This window comes from Plectropomus leopardus, chromosome 15, assembly GCF_026936395.1.
Source record: "Plectropomus leopardus strain MGB_pleo_1.0 chromosome 15, ASM2693639v1, whole genome shotgun sequence".
NCBI lineage: Eukaryota > Metazoa > Chordata > Actinopteri > Perciformes > Serranidae > Plectropomus > Plectropomus leopardus.
Window position 1 is genome coordinate 27,591,868 of NC_142190.1, and position 12,663 is coordinate 27,604,530.

Here is a 12,663-nt window from a genome sequence, read left to right on the forward strand (position 1 = left end):
CTCACCCATGTCTAATAGTCATTTGGATACCAAATGAAGGACAATATACATAAACTGGAATGGGAATGATGATTTTAAGCACTCAGATACTGAAAACTGAGAGTGATACTGGCTACATTAAATGGCAACGGCAACATATGTTTTAAAAAATGTATTTTTATATAAAATCGGGGGGATTGGGGGTCCTTCATCTGAAAACTTTTCAGCATTAAACACTTAATTTCCTAATTTCTGGTGAATTTTTAGGCTCCAATTTGTGCTTTTTCTGCATCAATTTATGGTACAAATGTCTTTAACTTTTCAAAACCAAAGTCCTCTGCTACCTTAATGTCAGAGGAGGGGAGGGGGAACATATCTCATAAAGCTGTACAAAATACTATAATATATGGTGCAGAAAACTATGCAATTTACTTCTGCATCTAAAGACAAAAAGGGAAAAAATAATGAAGAATACAATATGTACTGTATTTCATAACTGAGTTTACTCAACAGACTACAAAATGCCTTCCTCCCTTCACTAAGTTTTCTTTGGAGAGTGTGTTACGTATGCAGCCCCTGGAGGGCAGAGTGGTGATGTCCCTAAAGGCCTGTGCCTGTAACCTCGGAGCATCTGCTACCCACAGCTGTGAGAGCCACTGCTTCGTGGCGGAGGCGCAAAGGGACACTTTGCCCTCCCCGATGTGTCACATCTTTCCCTGGGCCTCAGACAAAAAAACCCGAGCAGGATGGGCTTGGCATGCCTGCTCATGTTATTTTGCACCAAATACATGTAAAGCGCCTCTGGCCTCGGAGCTGAGCTCGACAGATTAGCATCTGGGACAAACGGACCTGAGCTCACCAAGAGCCAGATTGATTAAGACCAGTGCACACAGCCAATCCCGGTCTCCTCTCAGGCACTGCTGAAGATCACAGAGCTTGTTGGGAGGAAATTGATAGTGATCTTAATTTGGAAATGTCTGTCACATGAGTTTCCTTCTTTGCGTTGGCAAAGAATAAAGAGGTGGGAGAAGAAGTGAGATGAGTAAAAGAGAGAAGAGAACAAAGGGGAGCAACTGGCTGAAGAGGAATGTGCTTTTAAAAATGCGAACGCCATCCTGAGTCCCAATAAAAACAGGCAGAGACACCTCTGCAATCTAATTTCTGCCCACAGCCATCTCTATTTCACTTTTGAACACCTGAGTCAAGCCAGACATACAGTACATAGCAAGTACCCAGACCTCTGAAAGCAGCTGAATGGGGCTTTGTGTACACTGCAGGTAGAGCTGAGATCTGAGACTGACATTTGAGCTTTGCAGAAAGCTCAGAGGGACTCAGGAAAACACTCAACCAGAGTAGACTGGGACCTGTGAAGTTCCCTGGACTGTCAGAACCATCTGCATCACTTGCATTTTTCTCTGTTTTTATCTGACAATCCTATAGCACAGGAGATTTCAGATATGTCTACTTTAAAATGAAGAAAACCGCATGATAACTAGCTTTCTTTTAAAGAAAAATGGGGCTTTGTTGCTGACATAAATGTCTCATACTGGAAGTATGTTCATGTATCAACTACCTGACATTCATTTAAAATGGCAACAGAGGCACATTTATGCGGGTTCATCCTTCATATCAACAGCAGAGGTGGATTATACTTGTCCAAAATGCAGCCCAGGTGCTGGCGCATGCATTAGTCATCTCCAAATTAGCAATTTCCTCCTCGCTGCTTTACTATGCAGATGTTCAGCCCCTCCAACTGATATAAAGCGACTGCCCTTTGCATCCATCAGTGGCACCCTGCAGTAGTTCAAATCGGGTTCAAATCTGTGATGCCGGCTTATAAAGCCGTGTATGGGCCAGCAGCCCTCTACCTGCAGGCGAGGGTAAACTCTGTGCAATAGCCAGATCTCTCTGATCTGCTTTTTGCCTGAAGCCAGAGTCTCTCAAACGTCCTCAAAAACACACGTCAAGGGCTAGTCCTTGTTCTTGCTCTTTAGTGGTGCAACATGCTCCTGGTGGTAGAGATCAGGGCAGCAAAATACCCCACCATCTTCAAACCCACCTCTTCAAAAAGGAGCTGGACTAACACTACCTCAGATTCAACTTCCACTAAATAAAACACATTGCCTGGCCTTACCAACCACAACTCAGAATTTCAACTGTGATAACTGGCACCTTTCCCTGCCTTAAATAAGACCCTAACACCCTCATCCTGCACTTTTTTTTACAGTAAGAAAACTACTGTAAGAGATCTACTGTAACTGACTGCTAGAGAAGTAGAAATTTGCAAATTGAAAATAAGAGCAGCACAAGGAAAATGTAAAGATATAATATGCAGAACTTTGCATTTAAAAAAAGTGTATAAAGAGATGTATAAAGAATGTAACTTTTTTGCTACACCTTACCATGTGCCTCATTCCACTAATCTAAAACAAACTAATTAGTTTGTTGACATCACGTCAGCGGCATCTTGGAATATAAACAACAGATGCAGACAGATACCAAAAACATAATATGTCGACACAGAAATCCACCGCGGAGCAGCAGCCTCTGATGACTATGGATGGGAACGTCATGAGATAAACTATTCAAGATTTTGCTTAAACACAACGTACTGTAAAGACTCAGAGAGAGGTAATCCCTGTCAATCATCTCTTACGATTCACTAGAGGAGTGTGGCGAGGTATTTTCCTGCAAACACTCTGCCCTCTGCCTGTCCTTATTTTTTGTGCTTGGGATGTTTATGGGTGTGCATCCCCACAGTGTTCAGGTGAGGCCGGGGCTTTATAAAAAGGTAGCGACCAGGTGCCAGACTGCAAGCAGTGGCCTTACATGAAACACAGTGCCGAAAAACTGCAAATATAGCAAAAGCCCAAACCAGCACGAATCTGTGGTTGGCTTTTATTTTCACTTTTGCTGGCGAGCGTGTTTACAAACAGCAACCAACAATCCTGCACAGCACACCTTTAACATAACTGTAGGATACACAGTCTCTTAGCAAAGTTTGAAGGATGCTGCAGAGTCTACATCTTCAGTAACTTTTCTTATTATGGTACACAACTACAGCTGTGTCTGGGGTATAGTTTGCTGCAAGTGGCAGGGCCACAGTGAGAAGTCTAAAATACACCTTGTCATCAGCAGCGGTCTGTCACAGAGAGGGAAGTCAGCATGCTGTCATTTTGTCTGTTGAGCTTTGGGAGTAGGGTGAAAGTGCCCTCTGTCAGGGACAGAAAATGTCTCACAACACTCTGTGTGTGTGTGTCACTGACAAACAAGCCTCACAGCCCAACAAAGGCAATACCTACAGAAAAAAGGCTTCTTGTAAAGTAATATATATATATATATAGAGAATAAAAGTAGTCAATGTGTAATATTACTGTGGACCTATTTAGGAAGAAGTTGATCTTTTTTTTAAAACAGTTAACGATTAAAAGCTACTTAAGGACACCACCTCTGCACCCTACCTGCTGGGTCAAAGCAGACACAGTATATGATATGTGGTGCTCTATGGGAACTGTAGGTGGAGTCAAAGCACAAAGAATCCTCACTTACATCATACATAAGGATGTTTTTTTCCCCACAACATAAGCCCCTGTCTGCACTAAAATTAGAGAATTTACCAAAAATAAATAAATAAATAAAAACACTAGAATTGCAATCCCTGGGCTGATTTTGGGCTGAGTGTGCTGCAAATTAAATGGGAAGATAGGACGGAGATGCAGTAACATCCCCAGACAATACACAGAGAGGAAGGTCAAGCTTAAACAATTTGTGTCCTCTGTTCCGTCTGTGTCCGTATAGAGAGACAAGGCTGCTGAATGTATTAATCCTTGTAGTAGTAAGGTATTAGCATCATCTCAAACACTTAGCAAATCATCAATAAATTATGTCCCACTCGGTCAAAAAGCCACAAACCGCAGAATGAAGGATTTGTTATATCATCAAGATGCATCTGTGAGGCTTTTCTTTAAAGAGTAGCATGGTTATTAAATCAGAGCAATATAACAGCTGATTTAGACAACAACCAAGAGATATTTTAATCACACTCATATTCCTGATTTTATGATATTACTGTGACAATATTCTTGATTTGCAGACAGATTCTGCCACATACTGAGGGAGCAGGGAGATTTCACTGAGCGATGTTTTGCTGCCTCATGACTGTTTAAGCACTCTAAAACAGGCCCATGATGTCACTGTTACCACTCTAACCCTCCCCCCAGCTCCCCTCACCCCCATCCCCCCTGTTCATAGTCATTTACTTGTCTCCCTTCCATTTGCAGCTGTCAGAATTAAACTGTACATAATGGTTGTCATCACGTCTCTTGCTTCCTGGCTGCTGCTAACCCCAAATCAACATTCCTGCTTCTTAGTGATGTTCATTGCAATTGTTGGGCAAATTGTTTGTTTTGAGAATGCAAAAAAAAAAAAGTCCAATAGCCCCGATGTGAAAGAAAAAGCATCTGATTGGCTTCCAGTGTTCCCTCTGCTGATTTGAATTTAGTGCAAATGAGGACAGGTGGGTGTATGTGTGTGCGCACATGTAAGTAGTATGCATATCCCGCAGCCACTTATATTGTATGTTCAAGTGTGTGCATCTTTAGGTATAACAGCGCACGACATTTGTGACTGCCTACTGGCTTTACATCAACTACACACACCAGACAACCTCTGAGCTACAATTAAAACAGAATTTCACCAACAAGCTTGTAAGCTTGTATGTCTGATTAGGGGAGACACTCTTCCCTAAAGCCTGCAGGCTGTGTGTTCAGCCAGGGGAGCTATTATTGACAGCTATTGAATGATCTACAGTTGTAAGGGTGGAAAAAAGCAGGATGTCTAAATTGAAGCCAACAAGACGATCAATGGCTGTGTTTAAGACAGAGAGAAACTTGCATCTTGTTTTGAGAACAAAGCTCTTGGGAGGTATCTGTCTGTATGTGAAAAAGGTGTGAGCTGTAATTACCTTTAATGAAGTGTGTGCATTGGAAGTTGATGACTTTTCCATTGATTTAAAGGTATAACCTTTGTATCTACTTATACACTGTAGCACACAATGGCAAAGGTATAATAATATAATAATTATATACATTATACATTACAGCAACCATATTGCAGGCTTGGGTTGTAGAGATGTTTTTCATACTTTTCTGACATTTCACAGAGGTATACAGTATAAGATATTTCGTGTGTAAAAACTTTTGCAATGCGTTCTAACCAAAAAAGAGCTATACGTCTTCTGAATTCCAGTTCCTCTCTATGATCAGTTTAATTGCCTAGTTAATTCATCATAAAACCAAAACCAAAACCAAAACAAAACAAAAAAAACCTTATTTCACAGAGTTAGATGCAAAATACTAGCACTGCAGCTGTTTTGCCCTGCTGTCTCTCTCTGACTTTGCTGGCAGGCTTTTTACTAGTCCTGTAATGTTATCCCCAAAACTCATAGACACCATATTTCATCAATAGGGACTGACCTCAGGTGGTGTATGTTGGGCATTACATCATCTCAATACAGCATTTCTGTATCGGTTTACTAAAAAGAGTAATGTCTATATTTTTAAAAGTTTCAACACCCATGCTGTTGAGATTTCTTAATACACATGTATACCGTCATACTGTGATACCACCCAAGCCTTCCACATGGCAAAATCATTAGCACAGTGTCCAAGGTTCAGGATGCTTTGACTATGAAACGGTCAGGTCATACCAGATACATAGAAAGGGACATTAATAAAGAAGAGAGATAGAAAAGAAGCAAACATGACTAACTTTAGTGTAAAGTGGTTAATTCCTACTTACTAACTGCTTTCTACTCACTTATTGCTATTTTAAGGGACAATCCACCAAGGAGTGAGAAAACTGACATTTCACTATAATTAATGTAATTATAACATATAATATAAAACAACATAAAATATGGTACCGGCAGTCAAATAATAACAAAATTGTAAATGTCTCGCCTAGTTACAAACATTTTTTTTACTTGTAGTATTTACAAAAACTTTTGTGGTAAATGCAGGAGATTTCAAAGCAAAACTCCTTATGTTGCTGTAGCCTTTAAGATTATTATATCATAATCTAAGCGTTTATGTTGATATCTTATTGATGACTGATTGATTAAAGTGACTGAGGTGAAGGGCTTTTGTATTTAGTGGAATGGAAACTGTCTATAGACCCTGTGAGGAGGAGAAGTCTCCCGCCTGCTACAGCTTCATTCTGATCTGTCACTGCCAGCAACTGCGACTGTTGACCTAAAATCTACTCACAGCTTTAATCCATCATTCCTCGTCTGTTCTCCCTCTTTCCCTTGCTCATGCTTCAGGTAAAATCCCATGGACTTGTGGGCATAAACTAACACTGCTCGTGTGTTTTATTTTGGTAGCTTGAATTAGCAGGTGAAGCAGCCATTTGTTGTAGGCCATTAGCTCCCAAGCCAAGACTCATTGTTGCCTGCATTGTTTAATTTTGGTGAAAGCACATTAGTTTTTATTTCAGTTGCAGTGAGTGTGGGGTGATTAGCTGAGTATTGGGTATGAGTAAACAAGCTCTAGGAAGGGAAAGGTTATTTTAAAAACTGAATTTGAGAGGTTATTCTTGGGAAATTGAGTGAATATTGAACATTTTGGAAAAGGTCCACAGCTATAAGTGATTAAAATATTTGTTATATAATAGATTTATTTAAAAAAAAATCAAAATCTGTGGTTGCAGATTTGAATATATTATTGTTAAACATAGATTTAGGGTTTAAATAGCTCACACAGACTGCAGTTACAAAAATGACCTTTGAGTTGAGTCAGTCCCTCTCTGACTTGAGGAGTTTGGGATGATAACAATTAATCGATGATCGATTAATTGGTCGTTAAGGATTTAATGGAACGTGAAATTTCATAAATCAGTGGACAGGCAATGCAATGCTGTCAAAGAATATGTAATATTTTGCTGTAAACTTTAAGGAAAAAACAAATTTGATATTTTTTGGAATAATCAAAGTTTTTTATCTTTTTTTTTCAAATAATGATACAACGACCATTCATTTTTATCAATTATCAATTAAGGAAAGTGCTTTCAATATGCAACCCTAGTAGGAGTACTCTGCTTTATCATACTGGTTGGTGCCTCTTGTATTTTGTATACCTCTTGTAGATCAGAGGAACAGAAAAGTTTATATCTTGCAGAAAAACTAGAGACTAACTAAAGACTGTAAAGCTGTTCTCTTTGTGGTACAGACCAAACTCTAAGGAGAAGGAGTGGGTTAGCATAGTGTTGTAATGCCTCCCATTCATGTGAAGTGAGAGTGTGAAAGTTCTAACAGGGTTAATTATTGAATTATCAAGTTTGTTGTTTGCAAAATAACTTCAAACAAAACTTTCTCTTCATTGACACCATCAGAGTGTGTCCTTTTCAGCCTGTAGCTTATCAGATGATGATCTTATCTCTTGAAATCTCAACAAAAGTGACAGTGTATAGTTTTAATAACTGTGGTCTGTTTGTGTATCTCATAAGGAACAGCAGAGACTACTGTAATATGCATGGAGACCTGAAAAAGCTGAATGAGCAGCAGCATCAAGGACCAGTGCTGACTTGTCTTCTGCATTCAGCATTCAGCACTCTTACCTGCCTGACATACAGCCTCAGTCTGAACTATCCGTCCAAACTTTTCAGACCTCTGAAGTGTTTCAAAGGCTCTTTGAAAGACTTAAACCATTGAGGGTAAACGCAACCTGAGAGCACAGCAGCTTGGCATTACATTGCATTGTTGGGCTGTGAATGTTGTTTATTCAAGTATGTGTGGTCATACTAAGTGTTCCTGTATATGGGGTTTAGTTTGGAATTGAAAAAATGTTGGATTTTTTTTTTTAAGTTCATAGCTTGATGGGCTGTTAGTAAATAAGACATAAAGCTGCATTTGAAAATTGTCATGAGTGTCTTTTCAGAAGTTTGTCCTTGCAAGACACTTATTTGGCCACTCAGAACATGTGTTGATGCTGTATGTAGTCTGTACAGCTTAGTTAAGTATGTTCTACAACGAGTGTTGTGTACAAGCTTTATTTTTTAAATAAATGGCTTAGAGGGTGTTTTGGAAACTAATATTCAACTCACCACAGGGTCTCAAGAGTTGTTGTACCTCTTATTTGTTAAAAATATTAACATATTTAAGTGTAAATGTACTCTGCAGGGTGACATGTTTATGTTTTTGGCTATAAACTGAATGTTTTTGTTCAATGGAATTTTATTTGTTAGCATGAGAACTGTGTTGATGGTAAAGGTATACTATGCAGAATATGCAGAAAAAACTATGTGTTTTCTTATTTTCCTCTTATGTTCCTTTATTTAGGGCATTACCGATAGTGTCCTCCCCAGCCAATAATAGCAGGCAGGTGAGGTTGTGACTTTATAAAAAGGTAGCGACCAGGTGCCAGACCATGACAGCACACATCTAAGAGGAAGCTATGAAAATTGTGGACTCAGCGGCAAATAAAAGCACAAATACAGCAAAGTGAAACGCTAAGCTGACAAAGCTCATTCCAAAAAGAGAGGATCTGGCTTTCACTATGGCAAACAATACTGTTAACAAACAGTAACTGACAATTTCTGCATAGTATATCTTTAAGTAATTATTTAACATAGGTTTTTTGGAATACACTAAAGGAGTTAGTAAAAATGAATTATTATAATCAGTGCAACTTCAGTTTTTTTTTAGCAGAGATTCTCATAAATTATTGTGTTTAATCAAGTCTGATGTAATGCATATTCTGAATTTGAAACCTCAGCAAATTGGCTTCATTTCTTTCAAAAACAAGGGAACAACAAGCAAATTAACAAGAAATTAGCAACAAAAAAGAACAAAAGTTACAAAAATCACCTGGAAATTAGCTAAAAAAAATAGAAAAAGGTAACAAAACCTCCCTTGAAACTTAGCAAGAAAATTAAAGTAAAAAGCAAAGCAGAAACAACCTGAAAAAAGTGTAAGTGCAAAATATCATTTTACTAATCTTAGAAATAGTTTTATCCCCATTTTCCTCTATTCTATTCCTCTAAAAATATTTTCTAATAATTGTATCTTTCTTTCTCTAAAAAAATAAAATTAAATAAAAAATGTTTTACAGATTTCTTACTCATTGCCTTTGTTCATGTTTTCAAAAGACATCTGACAGATTTGCTCAGGTTTCAAAGGTTTAAATGCTTGTGAAAGGTGTCTGAATGCTGCACAAGAAAACCGATGTCAATCCAGGTTTCAAAGGGTTAACAAAGTTAATTTAACTTATGCTACTGGCTTTTTCATGTGGGCTCAACTCAACTTTAAGTGTTACAGTTAATGTGTATTACTGAGTTTCAACATTTTAGTGTCATGGTTACTGTATATTATTTTGTTTTTCAAAGCAGCTCACTAAAGTTGGAAATTGTCGCTCTAATTTTTTTTCAGTCAGATCAAAGCAACTGTTTTTACAATGTGTATAAACCATGTAGAGTATACACAGATCTGGGATAAAACCTCTACAGTATGTGTGTACAATGCTGTCAATCTAAAGTGGAGCTGTTGCAGAGTGTGTGCGTGGGGGCTCAGGGGACTATGTCTATGGGGAGAAGCAGAGCAGGAGAAGTTGGAGAGAGCAGCAGCCACACAGAACATGGACAGAGCGTTTACCTGGCCCTGTGCTCTGTGGGTACGCCAAGTAGCCGCCTCTTCCACGGGCCCCCCTACCTGAGCCACGCGCTGCTGCTACCGCCGCTGCTGCCACCGGTCCGTACGCTGTCGCTGGGAAGCCTGCAGGCAACATACACACACATACACACACGCATCACTTCCTGCACATGCATGAGTACGTCCCAGAGCTACAGGAGAATGTTGATACCAGCACTGAGCTACGGGATAAAACTATAGCTGTCAGAGACAGGGGCTCATGTCAGGGAGACATCTATCAGCAGACTCTTACTGAACCCACTGTGATATTCAAAACCCTGCAGACCCACTGATCCATACACAGAGAGATAGCCATGAGCAACTCACCGGATATCACATGAAAATTTGAATAAAGTGCAGCTTCAACGTACTTGTCATGATCGTCATGGGGCAAATATCGAATTATATTAAAGGCACAGAACAAAAGCATTTGTGACGTCATGATTTGAAGGTCCAGGGATATATCGGCAGAAATGAAATATAATATAATAGCATGTTTCCTTTAATGTAAAATCACCTCAAAACAAGAATTGCTGTAATGAGCCTTATATTTTGACACAAGAAGTGGTTCCTCATCCACAGAGAATGCACCCAGTGGCAGAGAGAGTATTACGATCGTTTACTTAAGTAAAAGAACTAATACAACACTGTAAAAATACTCTGTTACAAGTAATAGTCTTGCATTGAAAATGTTGTTGAGTTAAATTTTAAAAGTACAATCAGGAAAATTTACTCAGAGTATTAAAAGTAATCAATGCAGAAAAATCTGTTTATTCAATTAATATAGTGAAACTAAAAAGAAAATTCTCACATTTGAGAAGCTGGAACCATGAAACGTTTCTGCAGGAAAAATTACTTAAGTGATTATACAATACTTGCAAACTAATTTTCTGCCAATCTATAACTTAACTAAAGTGTTTCAGCAACACATTTTTTTGTGTGCAAAATCTTAATTTGTAAAATAAATAGCAATTTAAGATTTTAAATAATTGTTTCCTTTTGACATGCAGAAGCAGAAAGTTACTTGAGATTAAAATACTGAAGTAAAGTAAAATTAGCTTAATTTTGGAACTTAATTGCAATACATAAATAAATGTTCTTTGTTACATTCCACCACTGGCTGCACCATCACAATTCTACTGTAGCCTCGAACGGACAAACCAAACACTGGCTCTAGATAGGGCCATTCATGTTTTCCTCTCCCTCTCCATGACGAGCAGTGTTGCAAAAACACTGATATTTTTTATTTTATATTTTATGTGATACTGCTTTATTCCAAGTTTTTGCTGGTCTAAATAACTGAGTCCATGTGTTTTGGAGAGGAAGAGACCTCTGTGGGTAATCCTGGTAAAAAAACATCTGGATCTTAAGTTATCTGAGAAAAAATGTGAGCACGGATTAGCAAGCGTGTCAGAAGCCTGTCTGTGACATGCCAAACAGAAAAGGAAAAACACTCATTTGTAATGTGAAACTGATATATTTGGGTTTTTTTACCAGTTTATATGACAGAGTCTGTTTGTTTTGGAGAGGAGGAGACCTCCAGGGATAATTCGGCTCCCAGTAAAAATTTACAGAATGCCTGAATCTTAAATTATCAGAGAAGAAAGGTGAGCACAGATTAACAGGTTTTGAGCTAGCAGCCTGTCTGTGGCATGCCAAACAACATTGCAATGCTGATTTGTAATGTGTTTTCAACACTTAAATCACCCAGTCTGTTTGTTTTGAAGAGAAGGAGACCTCTGAGGATAATTCAGGCTAAAACCATCCACAACAGTCATCACTGAAGGAATTCTAACTGGGAGAAGCTGGTTGCAATCTGCAATCCTCACCACTAGCTGTCACTAAAGTCCCTTAAACCTTAAACTCTGGACCTCTAAATCTTTATTAACTTAGAAAACATTCAAGAGATTCTGTTGAAATGTTTACTAGGATTTAAATTAATATCCCACAAATTTTCTTTTTATAGACAATTTCTATCTGACTGGAAATTCTTATTCATCCATAAAACCCTTTGTAAACTGACTTTCCGAATTCACCAAGTCCCTGATTATATTAGTGAGAGCATTTGGCTCTGGGGGGTGTTTATGTCACATGCTTTGGATGAAAGATTACAGCCACTCCTGAGCTGCATAGACATGGGCATAATAGCTCTACCTCTGGGGACCGTCCCTGCATTTTGTCCGGGAGTGCTCCCAATTACTGGGAGTTTCTGTGGAATCAGAATCATTCACTGTAATGCAAGGGGCAAAGTATTCCACCTTTTTTTCCACTGTTGGGCTATTCAGGTAGAATATGTACAGTACACTAGAAAAAAAATATTCTCCTCAATCAGATGGAGACATCTGTTGGATGATTTGTGATTCAGTGGAGACTTCAATCTGTGAGCTTATGTGAAGACTGAACAAGTCTCGTGTGCTTGTTTCTTCTTATGCAAATATTTAGAGAACTCCAACGCTGAGTTTTGCGAAGCTTTAAAAGCATAAATCTGTCCAAATTGTCAGTTTATGATACACTAATAACTGAAAGGCCTTAATACCATGCAAATATAAATCCACTTCTTTAGGCTCTGATTATTCCAACAAATATCAGCCTAATAATCAGTCTGTAATTAAGTCGACGCAGTATCTATGAATTGTAATTACATTGTTGGCCTTAATGAACACAGTAGCTAGAGGTGGCTGACAGAGGCTAGTCCATGCCCAGGGCCCGGGCTCCTCTCGCAGCACAGGAATGGCATGTCATTAGCAGTGGTGATGAGATTCCTCACTCTGGGCTCAACACCGTCTATGCCTAATCAGCCTCCTAAAATTATCTCCACAGGAAATGCTTTCCTCACTAGCAAAAATATGATCTCCAAATTCCCTCAATTGGAGTCGTTCTTGATTTCTCTTTCAGCCGAACGTGTGTGTTGTTTTGTATGTTTTGGCCATATTGTGGAGACTGTGGTTCAGACATTACAAAATGGCACAGGACACCAAGGAGGATTATTTTTTTTGAATGCT

The 12,663-nt window shown here is 38.8% G+C and overlaps 1 protein-coding gene across 11 annotated transcripts in view; it reads right to left on the reverse strand.

Annotated features, from left to right (window-relative positions):
* LOC121952124 (RNA-binding protein Musashi homolog 2) overlaps positions 1 to 12,663 on the reverse strand; it is a 338,550-nt gene that overhangs the window by 28,027 nt on the left and 297,860 nt on the right. For 7 of the 11 annotated variants that reach the window (XM_088088718.1, XM_088088719.1, XM_042498624.2 and 4 more), the window contains one exon: positions 9,626 to 9,745. In XM_088088718.1, coding sequence (XP_087944844.1) covers positions 9,626 to 9,745 — 120 coding nt within the window. The remainder of the gene's footprint in view (positions 1 to 9,625; positions 9,746 to 12,663) is intronic. The other 4 variants (XM_088088717.1, XM_088088720.1, XM_042498626.2 and 1 more) reach the window with 1 other exon arrangement.